Below are 23041 nucleotides of genomic sequence, written 5' to 3' on the forward strand. Positions count from 1 at the left end.
GTTTACCCATTTCGAAAAGTGGAACTGATGATTTCCCAGGCTCCCACACCAGCCTAGGGCATCTAACCCAGGCCAGGTGGCGCTCTACGGGAGGGGCATGACCGTGTTGGTGACGTCACGTGGGGCGGAGCCTGAGGGACCCGCTGCGGACGCCCGGGAAGGGTGTAGGGACTCAGCCCCAAGCTGGCGCGTGGGGGTGGGGGCTCGCGGGATCAGGCGCTAGGGAGAGTCCCCCCACCTCCGTGTCCTCGGATTGTTGGATGATCCCGCCATCATCCGCCGACGAAACTGAGTCACGGCGGGGAGTGCGTGGGGAGGGGGTCGTGGGCCTTATTCGCAGCGGGACCAGGAGTCCCATTCCCACTCAGGTCCTGCACCGCACCTCCCCTCCCCCCGCCCCCCCCCCACACCCTGCGGCTGTGAGTCAGCGGCCAGCCGCGCCCCCTCGGCCCACTTCCTCCTCACCTTCCCTGGGCGGGCGCGGTGGGGGGGGCGGCAACGAAGGAGGTGGGGCCCCTCCTCACCCATCCCCCTCCTCGGAGGGGGGGGTGCACCCCTTAGTAGAGCTTCATAAACGGGCGGAGGAGAGAGACGTTGGGGGAGGTCCGAAGGTAGGATTTAAGGGAGAAAATTTGAATCTATGCTTAACCAGAGGGTCCTTCTCGCCCCCCACACTGAGTAGAATGTAAAGAAATGGAGAAGTCGATGGGGAGGGTGAGAAGAGATTGTGCCCCCACTGAGAGTCCCCAGAGAATTTCTATCATGAGAGAGAACTAAGGATGAAGGAAGGATCCCTTCCCCCCCAACAAGCTTGCCCCCCTAATTTGGGGGTGACTCCCCAGAGTGCATCGCTGTGCAATAACGTTGGGGAAGAGGGAAATAGCGGAAGTCTAAGGTTCCGCGTTGCCCTTTTAAGCACCCTCCACCCTCCAATCCCACAGCCTGGAGGTGTCCGCGGCCCCTTTAAGGCGCAGGGCATTGTGGGTGCGGGGAGTGGAATTTTGGAACGAAATGTAGCGAAGAGAAGTACAGTAGTAAGAGTAACATTGTAGCCGCCGCCAGCTGAGGGGGCGCGCCGGGGAGGGGACGCCGCACCCCCTTTCTGCCGCAAGGACCCCGGATCAGCTCCCCAAAGGGAGGAGGCGCCTGAGGATCCGCGCCGGCCCTGTCCACGTTCCCCCCAGGAAGCCGGACTCTATGGGGCGGGACCCTGGGGGAGACTGAGCAGAACCTGGAGCCAGCCCCGAACCCCTGAACCTCGAGCCAGGGGCGCCCCGGGAGCACCTACCCCGTGGGCGCTCCGCCCGCCAGCCGAGCAGCCATGAGGTGAGCCTCGAACTGCCTCTAGACCCTTCCCTGCCCGGCGCGGGATCCCGCCCCGCCTTTGTCCCCCTCCCCCCAGCTTGCTCCGGGCTGGAATTTAGGGACAGGGCACTGGGAGCCTCGAATTTGAGGCCGATCCCCCTTGGACGGGCTCCAAATATTGATCACTTTCCCTTGATTCCCAAGGCTCCGGGTGGTGCCGGTGAGGTTCTCCCGGGAGCCCTCAGATTTGGGGGCGCTCCGAGGACTCCCGAATTTTTAAAAGACTTTTTCGGAGGACTTCTAAGTTGTTAGGTACTCCCGGCCGGGAGGCTGGGATTTAGGCAGGGCTCAGACTCCCCCCAAATCTTAGCCGGCCCCAGGAGAGATTATGGGGGGGCCAGTTTGGAGGTCCCTGGGACCTGGAAGAGAGATTGAAACGAAGATCTTGGCTTTCGGGGTCCCTCTTTACATGGTGCCGGGAAACGTCTTCCCAAGAGGACTTTGCCCCTTAACTTCGAGGGCTCTTAACCCCCTAAATTTAGGGGTTCTCGTCCTCCTGTGGAGGAGGCTGGTGCGGACAGATCCACCGACCCAGATGCAGCCTCGAGGATCTGGTTCGGACTCCCCGCCGCTTCCCACTCACAATTTGCTTAAAACGGGCTGTGCCTAGGGCCGAGGGCGGCACCCCGGCCCCGTGCCAGAGGGGCAGCCCCTTTTCCCACCTGCGCGGGCCCTTGGGAGGGAGGGGGCGCGGCAGCTGGGGGAAGGGGGGCCTTTGTCTTCCTGACTCACCTGTCGAGACAGCTGGTGTGGGGGGCGGGCAAGGAGCGCCGTGGGCCGGCTGCTTTCCCCACCACAGCGCCTCCCCCTTCTCTCCACATCGCCCCCCCTTCCCCAGCGGTCCGGAGTTGTGCGGTTGTTGGAGGGGGCGTTGGGAAGCTTCAAGGTCATAGCCCTCTTCCCCTGGGAGCCGGGCTTCCCAAAGAGTTCTAGCTATCTTCCCAGGAATTTAATCCTGGGGACCGGGGGCCCAAGGCACCCAGGGATTTTGTCTTTCCTGGGCTTCGTTCAAAACTCCTGGGCTCACCTGAGGGCGGGGCCGGTGTTGGCTGGGGGACCCGACTAGGCCCCCCTATTCTCCCCTCCCCCTGGCCCCCCATAATCTCTCCCTTGAGCCTGACAATACTACCTCCCTTCCTCTACTCTCGCAGGGACTTCCTGCCCCAGAGCCCCCAGGTTGAGGGGGAGGCCCCGAGGACGGCTGGGGATTAACCCCCTGCTGCCCACATCCTCCCACTTCCCCCACATTCCCCGTACCCCTGCCCTCTCACATCAGGGTGGCATTGCTTTTTACGGCCATCAGAGAACCCCCATTCCCACGTTTGTTCCTTCTGCGGTAAAGGGATTGTTGGAAAATTTGGAGCAAGGGAGCACCCGCAGACCCGCACGAGACTTCCTGCCTAGCCTGCCCCTGCTCACAGCAACATCCCTTCAAGGTACGCCCCGAGGGGGCAGGTTTCGGGAGCCAGGCTCCGTTCCTTCACCTTCCTCCCCGGGGGACTCTCCTCTCCCCCAGCCCCCCAGCCCCGCCCCTTGCCTCCCCCCCCCCCCCGCCGCGTTTCCGGTCCCAGGCACCGTGGAAGGCGGATGGCGGATGTCCGAGTTAGTGCTGCCTCACTCACTGAGACCGTAAAAGGGCAGGAGCAATGTCTGGGCCTCCCGCCCCCCTCCCCCAGTCCCGGAGGCCCTCGCCCTCCCGCAAGGCCCCCGACTGCTGGCCTCGGCCAAACCTCCCACCTCCTGGGGGGTGGGCAGAAGTCGAGCCGAGGCCTGTCCCACCAGAGGGTTACTCCCACCTCGAGAGGGGTCTTCCCTGCCTGTGACCACACCCGACTTCCTGGGCCGGGCCCCTTCTCCCCCTGCCAGGATTCCAAAGGACCCATGCCCCTGTATGGGGGTGGGGGGCAGCTGGGGAAACTGAGGCTCAAAGAGAGAAAGACCTGGCCCAAGATCGCTCAGAAATTCCTAAGCACTACTGAGGAAGGGGAGGGGGCTGGGCTCCTCTGACTTCTGGCTGGTTTGGCTGGGGACAGTCTTGGGGGCAGTTGGAAGGGAGGATGTTGAGATGGAAAATTACAAGATACAGTTCTTTTTCTCTTGGTTTGACAAATATTTGTTGAGTGTCTGCTGTGTCCGGGATTCTGAGCTGGGATTCTGGGAAGGCTGGGAAGTGGGGCAGAGGTCTGAGAATCTCAGGGCAGAAGGGGCTCAAGAAAAACTTGGACCATTTTTTTCGTCTTCCAATACTTGTAATTATTATTATTATTTTAATTTATGTTTTTTTAAAAGTAAGAGACCATTTGATCAAGCATGTACTGTGTGCCAGGTACTGTACTAGGGTGCCTAGATTCAATTTGATCCTCCTAGCAGTTCTAAGAGATTGATACTATTATGACTGTCCCACCTCCCAGATGGGAAAGATTTGTAGTTTGGAAAGTTGTGTGTGCCTGGAGGTCTGGGGGGGTGGATCCCAAGGTTTATGGTTTAAGGGGCTGTAGACTAAAGGGGTGAAGGGAAGGGCAAGCTTCTAATCCGGAAAGTTTGAGTAATCCAGAGTGACTATGCTTGATTGCCTCCTGTGATGAGAAGCTCTCTCCTGTAATGCCTCGCAGCTCCCTCATATGGAGCCAGTGCCAAATTCCAGGTCCTGCATTTAGGGCTTTTCTTATCTCTTTCAATCCAGTGAGTTATGATTTCCAGGGCCGGAAACTGAGGCTCGGAGAGGTGAAGCCACACAGCCAGGGGGTGACTTGAACCTTCTTTGATCTACTGCATGCTAGAGTTTTCCAGAATGCGAGGACTTGTGGGGCGAGTTCTGGGCTGGCTGGGGATTAAGGCCAAATTGAGGCTACACGACCCCAGAGACCACTGGCATTAGGCAGACCCCATTTCCACCTCACTCCCTGCTTCCTGGCTGTGGGATTTTCTGATCTAGCTTTTTCTAGTTTTATTTTTTGAACTTAAGTAAAAGAATTGGTTTTTGTTGTTGTTTGTTTTTGCTTTTTAGGGCCGCACCTGCCGTACATGGAGGTGCCCAGGCTAGGGGTCCAATCGGAGCTGTAGCTGCCAGCCTACACCACAGTTCATGGCAACATGAGATCCTTAACCCGCTAAGCAGGGCCAGGGATCGAACCCGAATCTTCATGGATCCTAGTCAGGTTCGTTAACCCATGAGCCACGAAGGGAACTCCAGAATTGGTTTTTTACGGGTAATAGCAGCCCATTGTAAAACAAAACAAAAAGATGTAACAAGCAATTCAATAACAAGCAATTCAAAAGGCTAAAGAGGAGGACGTGTCCCTTTGCCCTGTCTGTTTCAGGCCCCCAGTGCCTCAGAGCAGCCACCGTTAGTCTAGTCGCCCGCACACACCACCACTCTGTGCAGAGGTATTTATATCCTCCACACCTTTTTTTTTTTTTTTTCTGCAACCTCTGAAACACACCACTTTATATCTTACCTTAAAAAAAATTCAGCCTAGCTGTTTCCTCATCTTTAAATAAGGTTAAGAACCTGGGGGGTGGGGCTGGTTTCCAGTAGGAGCCCCTGTGCTTACTTGCTGTGTGACCTGCGATACTGTCTTTACCTCTCTGTGGCCACAGTCTCTCATCTGTGAAAAGGGTGAGCCCGAGCGTCCACCTCATGAGGTCATTGCAAGATTCACTGTGGAAACTGGAGCCCAGAACAGTGTCCGGGACACAGGCTAACCAATAAATGTCCCCTGCCATTGCAAAAAAACTTTCCTTTTGCACAGATGGCTAATTTAACAACTACAGAATACCTACTACGTGCTAGGCACCATTCTAGGTTCTGGGGACGCAGCAGTGACCAGAAAGGACAAGAATCCCTGCCCTCATCATCCTGATGTTTTGGTGGGGGAGACAGGGAGCTGTCGGGCAGGAATCGGTGCTATGAAACGCAGGACAGGCAGTGAGAGGGAGAGGAGCTTTTCCAGATAGGGCAGTCAGGGAGGCCTTCTCAGAAGCGGTGACAGCCCGGCTGAGACCTGAAAGAGGTGAAACTGCAGGTTGAGGGAGAATAAGCACCCGAGCCCGAGGCGGTTATGTGTTTGGCATGTGGAAGGAGCAGCCCGGAGGCCAGTGGGGCTGGAACAGCAAGCTGGGGGGTGGGAAGGGAGGAGATGAGAGATCACACAGATCGCAAAGGCCCTGGAGAACACTTGGCGTTTCTTCTGTGTGAGCCGCCGCAGGAGCTTCCGAGAAGAGGAGGGACTCGACCTGACCTGTGTTTTACCAGGATCCTTCAGCTGTAATGCGGACGTCGTGGCCTGGGGAAGGACAAGACCAGTCTGGGGTCACTCAGCAGGCACCCAGCTCTCTGACCAGGCCGGAGACTCAGCAGGGCAGGGTCGCTTGGGAGAGCAAAGTGCAGCAAGGGGTGGGGTAGCAACGAAGGCCCCCGGGCGCCTGGCCAGATTCTGCCCTGGGTGTGGGTGGCAGGTGTGGGCGAGGCCTCAACCCTGCCCTGCCAGGGGCAGTGGAAGCCAGAAACAGCCCCCGAGGCTGCACTTGTCTGTCTGGAAACCGCACCTTGTGACTGGGGAGGACCCACACAGTCCCGGGTGGTTATGCCTGCGGACTGGGGAGCCAGGTGGCCTGGGTGCAGATCCTCGCTCTGCTAGGTGCTGGCTGTGTGACCACACGCACACAAGTCATGCAACCTCTCTGGGCCTCTGTTTGCAGTCCTTGCAGAATGAGGATGAAAGCCCATCTGAAGGGCTGCAGGGAGATTAAACAGAGACTGAGGAAAGGGTTTAGGGCATCTGAAGTGTCTAATGAGAGGGAGGGGCCTGATTACATAAACTCGGGAGAGGGTCTGGGGGCTCGGGCTTCCCGGCTTAGAAACCCAGATCTGGGTCTGCCGAGGGGCTTTCCCTGCCAGCCCCCGGCCCTGGTAGAGACAGGAGCCATTGCGGAGTCTTAGCTCTCCCCGGAAACCTCTGGTCACCAACTTCCTCTTTTCAGGAAAAAGTCCGGTGGGGGTGGGGGGTGGGGCCTGGCGGGGACTCGTGCTTCCACCCCTGTTTGTGTGTGGCCTTAGGCAAGTCATTTCCCGTGTGGGAGGTCTGGGAGCCTGCGTTTCCTCACTGGGGGCGGAAGGCGATGTACTTCCCCAGATGGACTGGTCGGGGGGTGGGGTAGGAGGACAGTGGCTGTCCCCAGTAGGGCCTGTTCAGGGTGCCCTTGGAAGAGATGCTGTTACTAGGCACTCACTACCTGCCAGGCGCCATGCCAAGCACTTTACAGGCCCAGACCCATTTTACTTCTGCCACTGCCCTGGCAGGTGGGGTCTGTCACTTCCCCAGGCTGCAGGAGAGGAAGGTGAGTTCTCAGTTGTGGGAAGGTTGCTTGCCTGAGTCACATGGAGTAGGTGGCCCAGCAGGGATGGGAACCCAGGTCTGTGGCTGACAAATCCTGAACCAGTTTACGGACTCTGAGCCCCAGGCCTGGCCTTGAGTTCTCTCTATCTGGACACCACTGGCTCCCACATTGGAGGGTGGGGCCGAGCCTGTCTGGGTCACTGCCTGGCATGAGCAGGGAGTGTCTGCTGATGGCCATTGGCGCCTGGGGGGGCCGGATGGGGTGGGCGGCAGGAAGTGGAAGAGCCTGGGATCCAGCTTCGGTCCTCAACTTGGTGCAAGCCTCACCCTTCCCCTCGCTGAACCTCAGCTTCCTCCCCCTGAATTGGGAGCCGGGGGCGGCCGTGGGGGGAGTCCTGCCCTGGCAGAGATGGGGAAACTGAGGCTGCAAGTGCACTGCAAGGGGCTGGTCCCAGCGCTGCCTGGGGCTCCTGCCCCGTCCCTCCCACCCGCTTCTCCCAGGTCCCCCTCCTCCGGCTCTCACTCGGCATCTCTCGGTCCATCTCTTCATCTTCCTCCTCTGGCTGTCTCTGTCTCTGCTCCCTGCCTTTCCATGATTTCCCCCGCTCTTCCCATCTCTCTGTCTTTCCGTCTGTCTCACGGCTCTCTCCGCATCAGCCTGCATGTCTGCCTCTCCCAGTCATTCTGACTCTTCCTCTTCCTGTCTCTTTCTCCCCATCTGACTGTTTAGATGCCTCCTTCCTTGTCTGTCTCACATCCCGTTTGTCTATCAGTCTGTCTTTTCTCTCCCAGTCTCCCCGTCTGCCTGGGTCTCTCTGAAGGTTTGTCCCCGACCCTCTCTCCCCATGTGCCTGTCCTCCTCCGCCTCTCCGTGGGTCCCTCCTCTCCTCACGCTGCCTTCGTCTTCAGATCTCCCAGGGGGACCCAGGTGGAGAAGGTGACGGGCCCCTGGAGGGAGGGTGCCGGGCTCCCCTCAGCTAACCGGCTCCTCTCCCTTTCTCCCCCTCCTGGCAGCGAGACGGTCATCTGCTCCAGCCGGGCCACTGTGATGCTCTATGATGACAGCAACAAGCGATGGCTGCCTGCAGGCACGGGCCCCCAGGCCTTCAGCCGCGTCCAGATCTACCACAACCCCACCGCCAACTCCTTCCGGGTGGTCGGCCGGAAGATGCAGCCGGACCAGCAGGCGAGGCTTCCCTCCCCTCCCCGCTGCCCACGCACGCGCCCCAGCACCCCTCAGCACCCCTCACGCACCTTTCCCCTCCTGCCAGGTGGTCATCAACTGTGCCATCGTCCGGGGTGTCAAGTACAACCAGGCCACCCCCAACTTCCACCAGTGGCGCGACGCCCGCCAGGTCTGGGGCCTCAACTTTGGCAGCAAGGAGGACGCAACGCAGTTCGCCAGTGGCATGGCCAGTGCCCTAGAGGCCCTGGAAGGTAGGGGCCTGGGCGGAGGGGAGCCCTGAGCCCTGTGCTGGGCCTCAGTGGACTCATCCGAAAATAGGGCCAGTTCGCCACTACCCTGGAGATTTATCACAAGGATTTTGTGGGTCCTGTGCACCCCCACATAGAACACGTGTGCTTCCTACGGGCGCACTTCACCCGTGCACAACCCCGAGTGACCACCTCCCAGATCAAGATCTGGATGCCTCCAGCCCCAGAAATCTCCCTGTACCCTTTCTCCACGTAACCAGTGTTCTGACTTCTGTCATCATCAGTTAGTTTCGAGGCAGTGGTATTCAGAAACAAATCTCCAGCTGGTATTTCTGAAACTTGCATGTGCCCACCAATCATCTAGAAAAAAAATGCAGATGGCTGACCCACTTGGGTAGGACTAGAGCCTGAGCCTCTGCATGTCTAGCCAGTTCCCCAGCGATGCCGAGGCCACCAGTCCACAAGCAGCACCTTAAGGGGCAAGGCTTTACGTGACAGCTGTGCAGCTGGGGTCTGGGGTCGCCGCTCTAGAAAGTCAGATCACCAGATGGCAGAGGTGTTTGCTTCCTGAGCAGCTTTGGTGCCCCTGGGGAGGGGCTTGCTTGTCTGCGGCCCAGAAACATACCTGGGAGCCTGAGGCCCGAGGGCGGTGAGGGGGAGGCTCTCAGCCTTTCCTGGGTTCTCAGGGGCCATGACGGTGGGTTAAAAGCCTGGGAGTTCCCGTTGTGGCGCAGTGGTTAACGAATCCGACTAGGAACCATGAGGTTGCGGGTTCCGTCCCTGCCCTTGCTTAGTGGGTTAACGATCTGGCGTTGCCGTGAGCTGTGGTGTAGGTTGCAGACGCAGCTCGGATCCCGTGTTGCTGTGGCTCTGGCGTAGGCGGGTGGCTACAGCTCCGATTCGACCCCTAGCCTGGGAACCTCCATATGCCAATTCGACCCCTAGCCTGGGAACCTCCATATGCCGCGGGAGCGGCCCAAGAAATAGCAACAACAACAACAAAAAAAAGCCTGGATGCCAGGGAGTTCCCTGGTGGTATAGTGGTTAGGATTTGGTGCTTTCACCGCTGTGGCCCAGTTTCAAGCCACTACATGCTGCGGCTGGGGCGGGGGGCGGTTGGAAACCTAGATGCCAGAGGCAGCCTGAATTCAAGTCTTGTTCCTGCAAATTCTGGTCTGTGGGACTTGGGACAAGTGACTGCCCCCTCTGGGCATTCACTGTCCCCCCCCCCGCCGCCCCCCCGCCGCAATCTGGGCATCCTCTCAGCACCCACCTCACATCAGCTCAGTCAGGTCAGCTGGCAGCGACCGTCACTGCGGGTCGCCCAGGTGCCCACACCCCAGCCCAGGGTGTCAGGGCCTCTGGGAGGCCTGGGAGAGAGGAGGGAAAGAGCCGAGGGCTGGGGCTGGGTTCTGGGGTGACTCATCCACCTTACTCTCACCTTCCAGGAGGTGGGCCCCCGCCCCCGCCACCAGCTGCAGCACCTCCCACCTGGTCTGTGCAGAATGGCCCCGCCCCAGAGGAGCTGGAGCAGCAGAAAAGGTGGGGCCAGTCCCTGGGTGCAGAAGCTCACCCCTGCCAGAGTTCTAGGATGTTCCAGAACCCCTGACTCCTAGAGTTCAGAACGCTCCAATGTTCAGTTTCCAGAATGTTCCAATGCCCAGGGGACTAGAAATTGCTAGCTTTCAGAGACCCCCACCTCCTGGAGTTTGAAAAACTCCTGACACCCATTGCGGCAGAACCTTCTGACCCTTCAACTCCTGGTCCCCCTGATTCTCAGAGTCCAGGACGAGAGATTGTTCAAAGGCATTTTGTAATTGAGGTGTTCCTGTCAGTCTGATGACTAGATTGCTCGCATCCTGGTCTCAGCCTGTCCCTGTCTCCTGCCCTCCTCCCCGCAACCCTTTCCTGGGCCCCTGGGGAATGGAAGGCACAGTGGGGCTTAGGAGCCAGCCTCACCGGGGACATTCTGAGGGGCACGAGGGGCAGTCTGGGAGGTGGCTAGCCCTCCTCGGGGCCCTGCATGATGGCAGCTCGTCCTCTCCCCACCCAGGCAGCAGCAGCCGGAGCACCTGGAGCGCAGGGTCTCCAATGCAGGTGATTGCTTGAATGGCCTCGGGGATCTGGAGGTTGGGGGATTGCCTCGGCGGAGCGGTGGGTCAAGCAGACAACCAAGAATGAGGCTGATCTCTCAGCACCCCTCCTTTTTGTGTGTCTTACAGGAGGCCCACCTGCTCCCCCATCTGGGGGACCACCCCTACCTCCAGGACCTCCCCCTCCTCCAGGTCCCCCTCCACCCCCTGGTCTCTCCTCCTCGGGGGTCTCGGCTGCTGGGCCTGGAGCAGGGGGAGGCCCGCCCCCTCCTCCTCCCCTCCCCACAGCACAAGGCCCCAGTGGTGGAGGAGCTGGGGCCCCTGGCCTGGCAGCAGCCATTGCCGGAGCCAAACTCAAGAAAGTCAGCAAGGTAAGGGGGGGTGAAGGGGCCTGATGGAATAATGGGCTGAGGCCAGAGTTGCCTGGGAGCTGCACAGGATGGCAGGGAGGCTAGGAAGCCCACCCATAGAGCCCCCTCTTCTTTGTAATTTCTCCAGCAGGAGGAGGCCGCAGGGGGGCCCGTGGCCCCCAAAGCTGAGAGCAGTCGAAGCACGGGCGGGGGACTCATGGAAGAGATGAATGCCATGTTGGCCCGCAGGTGAGCCTCAGGCGAGAGCCCTCACTGGCCGTGGAAAGCCCTGGGGACAAAGCCCTGAGACCCGCACTTATCACCTGGAGATTCCAGTTCAGTAGGGCCAGGTTCAGTAGGGCTAGGTTGGTGGAGGGCTCAGATTCCCATTTCGTTTGTTTCTTTGGGTGAAAGTTAGCTCTTTGATAGGCAGGTGCGGGATATAATGATGGGAAGTGCATTCTCCTGAGATGGCTGAGCTTTGCAACCACCCGGGTAGCCTCCGGAATGTTGTCAAACCCAGAATTCTAGGCCCCTGGAAGAGCCTGCCTCAGAGTCTGGGAACTCTGAGTCCTAGAATCCCAGCGGTCTAAATAGAAAGCCCTTCCTTCCCCTTTACAACTCTGTGACTCCTGAACATGGGACTCACAACCCCACTCCAGTTCAAGAACAGCACTCTCTTTAACTTCTTCTTTGGCGGGGGGGGGGGGGGGGGGGGGAGATGCTCCACAGCATATGAAGTTCCCAGGCTAAGGATCAGATCAGAGCCATAGTTGTGGCTGGGGAGCGAACCTGCATCCCAAGACGCTGCCAATCCTGTTGCTCCACAGCGGGAACTCCTCTTTAACTTCTTAACCAACGTTTTCCCAGAGTTCCTGCTGTGGCATAGTGGGTTAAGAATCCCACTGCAGTGACTTGGGTCCCTGCAGAGGAGCAGGTTCAGTCCCCGGCCTGTGGGTCTAACATTACCCTGGCCTGGGTTGCAGCTGCGGCTCAGATTCAGTCCCTGGCCTGGGAATTCCATATGCCTCGGATACGGCCCCAAATAAGTAAAACTGAAGTTTTCTTAGCCTTGACCAATTCCAGAAATCCACACCCTAGAATCCACCTTTTCAGAACTCTGGGAAGGGAACTGTTGAGCTGCTGCGGGAGACGGAAGCCATTTGTTTTTGCCTTTCTCACAGAAGGAAAGCTACACAAGTTGGGGAGAAACCCACCAAGGATGAATCTGCCAATGTGAGTTAGGGGCTCTTCCTGCCATATACACCGTAGGCTGTACCATTTGGGTAGGAATATGGAGAGGAGGCTGTGATAAGGATGGGCTGGGTTTGAAGCTGGAGGAGGAAAATGAACGGAGGTGTGATGGGGGCTGGCTCATGATAGTTTTGTTTCCTACCAGCAGGAGGAGCCAGAGCCCAGAGTCCCAGCCCACACCGGTGAGTGAGAGCCCAGTCTAGTCACAGGAACTACAAGTCCCAGGATGCTCCCTTTTCACATAACATACACCTTCATGGGAGAGGCTGCACAAACAATGCTGGGGATTGTAGTCTCCTGAGAAGGTTCCTCGAACAGGGGCTGATGAGGCTGGGGGAAAAGACTGAGGCAGGGCATTCCTTGTCCCTGATCTTTTTTGATTTATTGCCTGTCCCCCAGAATCTGTGCGGAGACCCTGGGAGAAGAACAGCACAACCCTGCCAAGGTGGGCCATCAATACAGGGGCCCCACCCCAAAAAATAGTTGGATTTGCCAAATTTGTAGGGAGGAACACAGTGTGATCCCTGGAATGGGAGGCAGGGGAAGCCAACCTCTTTCTAACCTCTTTTCTGTCCTGAACCACACCAATTCTCCCAGAATGAAGTCATCTTCTTCAGTGACTGCTTCCGAGGCCCACCCCGCTACGTCCAGTTCCAGTGATGAGTCTGACCTGGAGAGGGTGAAACAGGTACTTTGGGGCTGGCGGATAGAAAGGAGCTACAGGAAGAAAGGAGAGCTGGATTCACGCTCTGCACTGACCTGCTGTGGGTTTCTAGAAAAGGCCTTGGAAACCTGTCTTCCAGTCTGAGACATGGAGAGATTAGATCAGGTCAGGGATGACACGGCACCATATCCAGTGCCTGTGGCAGACAGTACTAATCAACCTATCACTGCACTCACTCCTGCTGAGTACCCAGAATCCTTTTCACCACACTGGCCGCAGACATTTATCCCCAGTTGGAGCCGGCAGGAGACCAGAATGTATTTGCCAGCCCTGGTACTGGATGTTCTCCAGCACTTTTCTTCTGGCTCCAAGGGTCCAGAATTCTTGCCTAGACTTTTCAGTCACTCTGTGGCCTTGCCAGTGATGTCAGTCATTAAGAAGTGGGGGGGAGGGTAGGGGGTAGGGGGCTGGCTGTCATTTCTGCAAATCCTGGTATCCTTTCGGATTGGTTGTACCCCATTATTTTCAGGAGCTTCTGGAAGAGGTGAGGAAGGAATTGCAGAAAGTGAAACAGGAAATAATTGAAGGTGAGGTTGTTTTTTTATTCTAAACGTGTATTTCTTTTGGAGGCATCCTGTCCCTCAGAATGAGCCCTGTTTGGGAAGGAAGGGGAAAGCGGCTCTGCCCCTGACTTCTGCCCCCTGTTTCCTTCCAGCCTTTGTCCAGGAGCTGAGGAAACGGGGTTCCCCCTGACCACAGGGCCCCAGAAGATCCAATTTCTCCTTTCTGCACACCCCCTCGCCTGTCACCCTGCTTTCCCTGCCTCTACTTGACTTGGAATTGGCTGAAGACTACACAGGAATGCGTCTCCCCCACTCCCCATCTCACTTGGAAAATTCCAAGGGGGGTGTGGCTTCCCTGGCACCATGCCCACACCCATACTGGCTGCTGATTGGCTGGGGAGGCCCCCACCCTTTGTTCCCTTTGGTCCTTCCCCTCAGCCATCCCCTTGGGGCTGGTTCCTCTGCTGGGGATGTACCAGTTAGCCCCACAGTAAAGGGGGGAGGAAGGAGGGAATTTCACATTCCCTTGTTCTAGATTCACTTTAACGCTTAATGCCTTTGAAGTTTTGTTTTGTTTTTTTAAGAAAAAAAGTATATATATATTTAGGTTGGGGGGAGGAAATTTTTTTTCTCTTTGGTTTTGATAAAATGGGGTGTGGGGAGTTTTTAAATGCTGTGCCCCTGGCTTGTCCCATTTGGGACAGCTGTTTAAGGGGGGGGTGTCTCATGAGGCTGGGGGCACCTCCCCCACTGCAGGGACCTCCCTTCCCTCTGGCTCCTTCCCCTTTTCTATGAGGAATTAAGATGCTGTAACTTTTTGGAACCTCAGTTTTTTGTTTTTTTTATTTGGGTAGGTTTGGGGGTCCAGGCCATTTTCACCCCTGGGGAAAATAAGATGAGGGAGAAAGGAAAGGGGGAGGAGAACTCCCCTCTCCCGCCTTCACCTTTAGCTTCTTGAAAATGGGCCCCTGAGGAATAAATCTGCCAGTTTTTATACATGTGGAGATTTCTGGAGTGATTTGAAGGGCTGCTCTCATGAGCACAGGGCGTGCCCCTCCCTCCCCCAGTAATCCACCTTCCCCTTCACTCCCTCCCTCCCCCCACCTTCTCCTGCAGCCAGGGTGGCCTCTGCCCCCTCCTGGCCTCCCTTACCAGGCAGCTTCCTCCCTCCTTGCCACCCTGACCCCCTCCACTACGCCATCCTAGAGAAAGCCAAGGGCAGTCCCGCATCGTGTGCCCTTGGGCATGTCCCTGTTCTTCCCCTGGGCCTCAGTTTCCCCAACTGGGAACAGGCAGAAAGGATGATTCTAGCCCCTTCCCAGCAGAACCCTCCCAGCTTCTAATTTTAGTGAGCCTTGTACCCATTCTGCGGATATACACTGTGGTTCTCAGATACATTCTTAAGGTGACTTCTTTCCCCCAGAGCTCCTTTAATTATAAAACATTTACCCCCCCCCCCAAAAAAATTCAGAAATCACAGAGCTCATACAGAGCCCCATGTGGTGAGGTAGGTGACTGCCTGGTGGAATATTCCATTTGGTTGGCGATAGGGAACTTCAGGGCTGAGGGCAGGGGGTCCCACTGGAAGAAGCCTTTGCATGAGGAGGGGGTGGGTACTGGGTGTCTAGTCCAAAGGCCAGAAGTAAGGGGGAAGCCCCGAGTACTCTGAAGAGCAGGTGTGGCTGGAAGAAAGGGCATGTGACAATGACCCACATAGCAGGGGAAGAGCTGGGCCCCATGAGACCAGCAGGGTGGACGGTGGGAAAGGACGCTGGTGCATCCCGACAGGAAAACAAGGGACTGAGACCAAAACACAAAATGGTTCAGCCCAAGATGACCAAGGCTTCCGTTCCAAAGGGCCACAGAAGGTTAGGATGGGGTGTCAGTGGAACAGCACAGGAAGACACAGACTTTCCAGTGACTTGTGTCACACTCAGTGGCCTGCATATGTGTGCAGGGAGGTTCTGTTGGAACAATCCACTTAAGGAGGGGAGGATTCGGTCTAGGTGCCAGTGGTGGACTGAAGGCTGAGCCACGGGCTGATTCTTTGGAGCTAACACTTGCCCAGACCCAGCCTTCTACTCCCCACCCCTCCCCACAAAAAGTGAGCCAGATGGGAGGTCGCATTTACATCACAACGCTGCCCACCACCATAGAAGAAAGGGGAAGGGGGGGTGTCCTGCAAAGGGTGAGGGCACCAGGGAAAAGACCGCTCCTCAGGTAAGTTGCGCCTGTGAGTGACAAAGCAAGACAGGGGCCCTTTGTCCTGCTGGCCCTCCTAGTGGTGGGTGGGGTCCAATAGAAGACTGCACTACCATTCCAAAGTGCTACACCAGGGGGTGGGGGTGGGGTAGGAGGTAGGGCTGGAATGTTCCACCAGTGTATGGGGGTGTCCCTGAGGAAAGTACGCCTCACTGGGCTTGTTCGTAGGGAGGTGACCCAAAGCCTGGTTGGATAAGCCCCAGTCCAGCATTCCTCCTTCCCCTAAAGGGACCTTGGGCCAGTTCAGGAAGGGCCATTGCGGACAGAAGCCCAAGTTGGCATCGTGTCGTGTCAGATATCAGCCACGTCCAAGACCACGTCCTGAGACATCCTATTCCTCCCCGGTTGGGGGCTCAGACGGTGGGGTCCCTGGCACAGAGCTGGGTGCACAACTCCTGCATCTGCGCCTGCAGCTCCTCCAGAGCACCAGGCAGCTGTGCCACCCCGCTACACCTGCATCTACAGGGCCTGCATCTGCATCACCAGAGCCAGGTGGTCCACTTCATCCCGCATAGTGGCCCAGGTGGTGCGCTGCCGCCCTTCCTTGTGATGCAGGTGTGCCTGGTGGCGCCAGTACTCCAGCACTAGGCGGCTGCAGGCAGCCACGAAGACGGCCTCGCCCAGCAGCTCGGCTGCCACCTCCTCATTCAGAGGCTTGATGGCTTCAGTACTGAAGTCCAGGATGTACATCGTGGCGCAGTGGTTCACTGCGCAGAAAGAGGGGGGTCGGGGACCTTTGCTGGGGACTGCAAGCCCCACCCCTCCACTCCTGGGTGTGAGGGTCTGAGCAACAGGGATGCTGCAGCCAGAATCTGTGGCGCTAGGGAGCCGGTCCCTTCACCAAGGCCTGCACGCGGATGCCCAGGGCAGCTTTTGAAAACATCCAAAAGATGATGCCCAGCAGCCGGGGATGAGAATTGCTGCCCTGGGAGGGAGGTTCAGAGCGAGGTCTGCACCTCTAGCGGGGAAGGTCACAAGTCCTGGCAGGTGTAAAACTTGCTCCTTTTTGTGTTTCCCACAGCCCACCTGCCAGGCTCTTTTCCTCTCCGGAAAGGTGGGGCACTCAGTGCCCAGCTCGGGGCTGGAACACCTGCTCTCACGCCCACTCCTTCCGCACGAATCACTTATTCATGTGAACAACCATTCTTGGCACTGGCATCATTGGTAAAATGCAACCTAAGCATAGAGTTGAGGTTGAAACCTGAGTCACTGCAGTGATAAGCAATATGCATCCGTTGATACATGAACTTATTTTTCAATAAGCCTTCTTCGGCTCATTAAGGGACGAATTTTTGAAAACAGTTTATACTTGACCCCTTCCAATCACTCCCCATAGCAGCCAGGCTGATCTAATTAGCTTTTCTTCCTTTAAGTTAGAAGAATAACATGCACACGAGGGGGAATCTTCTAGACTCCAGAGAAGTGGGTAAACTGAAAGATGAGTCCACCTTCCCTCCTCCGGCTTGAGTCCTCCTATTCCTCAAAGGTTAACTACTTTTGATCTTTTTCTGTTAACATAATGAAACCTAAAAATGACTAGTCATTAAAAAAAAAAAGTTTCGCACACCTGAAATTAAGACGTTCCATTCCTCAAGAGACACCAGCACGAAAAGGAAAAGGCAAGCTCCAGGCTGGGAAAAGCCATTTGCAAGACCTGTGACAAAAACTCAGGTTCAAGATACACCATGACCTCCTAGGGATCGATAAGAGACCAGCAAAGCACCCGATGGAGAAAGACCCGAGTCACCTAAGAGGATAACATCTCAATGGCCACTAGACATGGAAAAGACGCTGACCTCCATCATACACCAGGAAAACACTAATCAAAATCGCAAAGACAGGCAGTCCCGTCCTGGCTCAGCGGTAACGGTAACTAGTATCCATAAGAATACTTGGATCCCTGGCCCCACTCAGTGGGTTAAGGATCCGGCATGAGCTGTGGTGCAGGCCGCAGACACAGCTCAGTGCAGATCACAGACTCGGCTTGAATTCCCAGTTGCTGTGGCTGTGGTGTAGGCCAGCAGCTGTAGCTCCGGTTCGACCCCTCGCCTGGGAACCTCCATATGACTCAGGCGAGGCCCAAAAAAGCAAAATAAATAAATGGATAAATAAATAAATTTAACATTTGATGTCCTATAAGCCAGCAATTCCGCTGCCATGTGGATACCCACAGAATCCTGTCACGTGTTCTGCAAAAGACACGTGCCTGCAGGGTCACCTCAGTGCTGTGAACAAAAGACTCAAGACAACCCAAATGCCTGCCCATGGTAGGACTGGTTAAAACACACACACACACACACACACACACAGAGAAACACTCAACAGCAGTGAGAACAAATGAGCCGCAACAACATACAACAAGCTGAGTAAATTTTATAATGTTCAGTGAAAGAGGCCACGCATGTGGACACACTGTGTAATTCCGCCTGTGAAAGTCCCCAGAGAGACAAACGCAGCCCCACGGGGTGACCACGCAGGGTGGCAGCTGCCTCCAGCAGGTGTAATGACCAGAAGCAGGGACCAGAGAGTTGCCAGGGGGCTGGTTATGTTCTGTTCCCTGTTCATTCTGTGAGAGTTTGTCAAACTGTACACTTAAGTTTTTATTTTTTTGCTTCTTTTTTAGGGCCGCACCCACAGCATATGGAGGTTCCCAGGCTAGGGGTGGAATCGGAGCGACAGCTGCCGTCCTACACCACAGCCACAGCCACCCCAGATCCGAGCCGTGTCTGCGACCGACACCCACAGCTCATGGCAACGCTGGACCCTTAACCTGCTGAGCGAGGCCAGGGATCGAACCCACAACCTCATGGTTCCTAGTCAGTTCATTTCTGCTGCGCCACGACGGGAACTCCTGTACACTGAAGTTTTACATACTTTGCTTTCAGTATCTTGTATTTCAGGTGAAAGTTTTCATAACCCGAATGAACCGGAGTGGTCCAGCCGCCTTCCTGATCTCTTCCAGCTGAGTGTCACTTGCAACATCTAATGAGGCCCAGAGAAACGCCACTGCCCGGGGAAGGGGCCTTTGTCAGCCCGTTTCCTCCCCCTTGCCCGTGGGCAGCCGGACGTGGCCAAGCTGCCAGACAAGCCTGAGATGTCGAACTTCAAGGCTCCCTGACCGCCTACTGGATGCCTTTCCTGCTGAGAAATTACACGGCCCCTCCCAAGAGAAAGCCTAGTCTTACGATGGCCTTCGGTGTCCGTCCGTCCTCCGTCCCCCAAGGAACCTCGAACTCTTTACTCTCCCCGGTGTCCGAGGGACTGTGAGAAGGCAAAATGGATTCAGAATCCAGGCCTGAGCAAGTCCAGGCCCCCACGCAACATGGGAGGGGAATGGGCACAACTGTAGCCTGTGTTAAAGGGACTCAAAGTCCCAGAAAAATGTCACTCAAAAATGACAGCACTGTCCTTTCTTGTTTAAAAAATAAAATTTGGGAGTTCCCATTGTGGCTCAGCAGGTTGAGAACCTGACTAGTATCCATGAGGATATAGCTTCAATCCCTGGCACCGCTCAGTGGGTCAAGGATCCACCATTGCTGTGAGCTGTGGTGTAGGTCACAGACACAGCTCAGATCTGGCCTTACTGAGGCTGTGTTGTAGGCTGGCAGCTGCAGCTCTGATTTGACCCCTAGCCTGGGAACTCCCATATGCCATGGGTGCGGCCCTAAAAAGACAATAAAATAAAATAAAATGAAATAAAGTTTGGAGGTCTCTTTTGGCATTGTCACTGCTGCGGCACTGGTTTGATCTCTGGTCTGGGAACTTTCACATGCCAGAGGCATGGCCAAAAAAAAATTTAATTAAAAAAAATAAAAAACAAAATTTGATGAGTGGTTAAGAGAGTCTTTTGGCTTTTTTGTCTTTTTAGGGCTGTACGGTGGTATATGGAAGTTCCCTACGCCACAGCCACAGCAAGGCCAGATCTGAGCCACGTCTGCGACCTAAGCCGCAGCTCAGGGAAACACCGGATCCTTAACCCGCTGAGCAAGGGTAGGGGTCGAACCCGCATTCTCACAGATACTAGTTGGGTTCATTACTGCTGAGCTACCACGGGTACTCTTTTTTTTTATTTTTTATTTTTTTTAGCTGACCTGTGGCATACGGTATTCCCAGGCCAGGGATTAACCCAATCAATGATGAGACCTAGGCCACAGCTGTGGCAACGCCAGAGCCTTAACCTACGGCACCTACTGCACCAGTCTGGGGATTGAACCCATACCTCTACAGCGACCCAAGCTGCTGCAGTTGGATCCTTAACCCACTGCAGGTTAAGGAAGGACTTCTTATCATATAAGTTCCATGGCAGGAACTTCTTATATGATATTAACCACAATTGTTTTTTAAAAATTCAAATTCCATCTCTCAATTACCTCCATAAATCTAGACAGTCCATTAAAGGTAAAGGCTCAAAAGGGAATCTCAGCCTGAAATTGAGGAGGATTTTCATGTCACAGTCTAAAAACGAAGCTATCATTGTCAGGCACAGTAGTTAAAACAAAACAAAAATGGTGAAATCACACGCTTGCTTCCCTAGCAGTGTCTTATATCCCCTGGCATGCTTTTGCCAACTACCAACACTTCTGAAATATTTTGCTACTAATAAATTGCGTGACACGCAAAGGAAAAAAATTAAAAGAATGGAATGCGCTTCATGTATCTCAACACAGAGAAATCCCCCACACATAATTTGGAGAAGAAATACAAGCTCCAAAAGATGCAAACAGTGTGATCAAAACAAGAACGGGTAGTGACTGTGGACGTGTATGTATATTTAGGAAAAGTATAAAGCTTCACATGGAAAAATACTCAGCAACTTTACGACAGATGAGGGGCGTGGAAACAGGATGAGGCTAAAAAGGGAAAAAACAGTCCTCATTGCGGCGCGGTGGGTTAAGACTCCAACTGCAGGGAGTTTCCAGCGTGGCTCAGTGGTTAACGAACCCGACTAGGATCCATAAGGACATGGATTCGATCCCTGGCCTTGCTCAGTGGGTTAAGGGTTCGGCGTTGCCGTGAGCTGTGGTGTAGGTCACAGACACAGCTCAGATCCCATGTTGCTGTGGCTGTGGTGTAGGCGGCTACAGATAGCTCCGCCTGGACCCCTAGTCTGGAAACTTCCACATGCTGTGCGTGTGGCCCTAAAAAGACAAAAAGACAAAAGAAAAAGGAAAAGAGAAAGAGAGAAAGAGAAAAAGAAAGAAGGAAAGAAGGAAGGAAGGAAGGAAGGGAAGGAAGGAAGGAAAGGAAGGAAGGAAGGAAAGGAAGGAAGGAAAGGAAGGAAGGAAAGGAAGGGAAGGAAGGAAGAAAGGAAGGGAAGGAAGAGAAGGAAGGAAGGAAAGGAAGGAGGGAAGGAAGGGAAGGAAGGGAAGGGAAGGAAAGGAAGGAAGGGAAGGGAAGGAAAGGAAGGAAGGAAAGGAAGGAGGGAAGGAAGGGAAGGAAGGAAGGAAGGGAAGGAAGGAAGGAAGGAAGGGAAGGAAGGAAGGAAAGGAAGGAAGGGAAGGAAGGGAAGGAAGGAAGAAAGAAAGAAAGGAAGGAAGGAAGGAAGGAAGGAAGGAAGGAAGGAAGGAAGGAAAGAAGGGAAAGTATCCAACTGCAGCAGCTAGGGTCCCTCTGGAGGCTACGATTCCACCCCTGACCTGGGAACTTCCACGTGCCCCGGGTGTAGCCATTAAAAAAAAAAAAAAAAGGGAAAAAACCCAAAACAAATAGGGCAAAATGTTAACATCTATTAATTCTCAGTGGTAGGTACATGATGTTTGTTACATTATTTTCTCCACATCTGTAGTATTTCACAATTAAAAGATCATAGGTTTTTTTGTTTTTTCACGGCTGCACCCACAGCATATGGAGGTTCCCAGGCTAGGGGTCTAATCAAAGCTATAGCTGCCAGTCTATACCACAGCCATAGCACCTTGGGATCCAAGCCGAGTCTGTGACCTACATCACAGCTCACGGCAACACTGGATCATTAACCCACTGAGTGAGGCCAGGGATTGAACCCACGTACTCATGGATCCTAGTCGGGCTTGTTACTGCTGAGCCACTATGGGAAGCCCAGATTATAGGAATTCTTTTGGGGCTCAGTAGGTTAAGGATCTGGTGCTGGCACTGTAGTGGCATGGGTTTGCTTCCTGACCCCGGGGAACTTCCACATGCTTGCGGTGTGCCCACCCCAAAAAGTAAAATATTATTTCAAAAGAAATAATATTTATATTTGCGGGCCATTTGGGGAAGGAAAGATTTTGATGAATGTGCAGTGACAGAAATCAGGTCAGTGGTTCCCTGAGGGCAGGGGTGATGGGTGGCAGGAGGGATGAACCGCAAGGGGACGCAAGGAGGTTTAGGGGGTGATGGAACTATTTTTAAGCGCGGTGGTGATTTCATGGCAAATACCTGGGATAAAACCCATCTAAGTGAACACTAAAAGTAAGTACAGTTTATTTAAAAAAAAATAGGGCTCCAGGTAAAGGAAAAGATTAAAAAAAAAAAAGCATGAACAACGTAAAGATGCACATTCTTACAACGTTTACTTACTATTATACTGGACATCTCCTCCTGGGCAATAGAAAAGTGAAATAAATAAAACTCATCCAAAAAAAAAAAAAAAAAGTACAGCTTATTCCATGGAAGTTATACATCAAAAATAATTGTTTTTTGGAGTTCCTATCGTGGCTCAGTGGTAACGAACCAAACCAGGATCCATGAGGACTCGGCTTCAATCCCTGGCCTCGCTCAGTGGGTTAAGGATCCGGCGTTGCCGTGAGCTGTGGTGTAGGTCGCAGATGCCGCTTGGATGCTGTGTTGCTGTGGCTGTGGTGTAGGCCAGCGGCTACAGCTCCGATTAGACCCCTAGCCTGGGAACCTCCATGTGCCATGGGTGTGGCCTTAAAAAAGACAAAAAAAAAAAAAAAAAAAAAAAAAGGAAAGGAAAAAAAAAGGAAAAGAAAGTGAGAAGGCAAGCCACAGACTCGGAGAAAACATTTACAAATCATATATCTGATAAAGGACTTGTTCCAGACCACATAAAGAGCTCTTAAAATTCAACAATAGGAAGATAAATACCCAATTGAAATGGGCAAAAGATCTGAATGGACATTTCACTGAAGAAGATATGCAAATTTCCAATAAGCAAGTGAAAAGATGCTCAACGCATTATTCAGCAGAGAAACACAGGTCAAAACCAGGATGCGATTTCATTGCATACCCACTATTAACAACTATACTCAAAACAGCAAAAAACACCCATTGCTTTCAAGGTTTCAGAGCAAAAGGAACTCTCATTGGTGGAGATGTAAAATGACACAGTCATTTTGGAAAACAGTCTGACAGTGTCTTAAAAAGTTAAACACAAATTGACCACATGACTCAGCAATTCCACACCGAGGTTGCTGCCCGGGAGAAATAACATATGTTCACTCTCTTGTGCACACGTGTCCACAGCAGCGTTATTCACAACAGTCAAAATGTGGAAACGGAGTTCCCGTCGTGGCGCAGTGATTAACGAATCCGACTAGGAACCATGAGGTTGCGGGTTCGGTCTCTGCCCTTGCTCAGTGGGTTAACGATCCGGCGTTGCCGTGAGCTGTGGTGTAGGTTGCAGACTCAGCTCGGATCCTGCGTTGCTGTGGCTCTGGCGTAGGCCGGTGGCTACAGCTCCGATTCATCCCCTAGCTTGGGAACCTCCATATGCCGCGGGAGCGGCCCAAGAAATAGCAGC

The 23041-nt window shown here is 54.5% G+C and overlaps 1 protein-coding gene and 1 pseudogene across 9 annotated transcripts; one reads left to right on the top strand and one right to left on the bottom strand.

Moving 5' to 3' along the window:
• Positions 1 to 1004: 1004 nt before the first annotated feature.
• Positions 1005 to 14060, top strand: VASP (vasodilator stimulated phosphoprotein). 8 transcript variants are annotated; one of them, XM_021094565.2, is made up of 14 exons: positions 1005 to 1326; positions 2708 to 2801; positions 7719 to 7890; positions 7976 to 8141; positions 9587 to 9680; positions 10192 to 10235; positions 10361 to 10602; positions 10730 to 10830; positions 11766 to 11817; positions 11981 to 12017; positions 12235 to 12280; positions 12433 to 12523; positions 13029 to 13086; positions 13215 to 14060. In XM_021094565.2, exons 3-14 carry the CDS (start codon positions 7753 to 7755, stop codon positions 13250 to 13252), a joined length of 1107 nt encoding a protein of 368 aa, XP_020950224.1. In that variant the 5' UTR covers positions 1005 to 1326; positions 2708 to 2801; positions 7719 to 7752; the 3' UTR covers positions 13253 to 14060. The 8 variants fall into 8 exon arrangements, with proteins under 8 accessions (XP_020950224.1, XP_020950226.1, XP_020950225.1 ...); XM_021094567.2 differs by having other exon boundaries at positions 11984 to 12017; XM_021094566.2 differs by having other exon boundaries at positions 10733 to 10830.
• LOC146402391 (optic atrophy 3 protein pseudogene) lies at positions 13775 to 18237 on the bottom strand (annotated as a pseudogene). Its single transcript, XR_014806380.1, has one exon. The product of XR_014806380.1 is annotated as an optic atrophy 3 protein pseudogene (transcript).
• Between the last annotated feature and the right edge of the window lie 4804 nt (positions 18238 to 23041).

This window comes from Sus scrofa, chromosome 6, assembly GCF_054392235.1.
Source record: "Sus scrofa isolate SSC_HxYL_T2T_F1_AM1 chromosome 6, Sscrofa_HxYL_maternal_Yorkshire_Landrace_v2.0, whole genome shotgun sequence".
NCBI lineage: Eukaryota > Metazoa > Chordata > Mammalia > Artiodactyla > Suidae > Sus > Sus scrofa.

Excerpts from the sequence above, each read along its gene's own strand:
- VASP (XM_021094561.2), top strand. Across the intron at positions 10,236-10,360 it reads GCGCAGGGTCTCCAATGCAG|GAGGCCCACCTGCTCCCCCA; the intron begins GTGATTGCTTGA and ends TGTGTCTTACAG. Across the intron at positions 12,281-12,432 it reads AACAGCACAACCCTGCCAAG|AATGAAGTCATCTTCTTCAG; the intron begins GTGGGCCATCAA and ends CAATTCTCCCAG.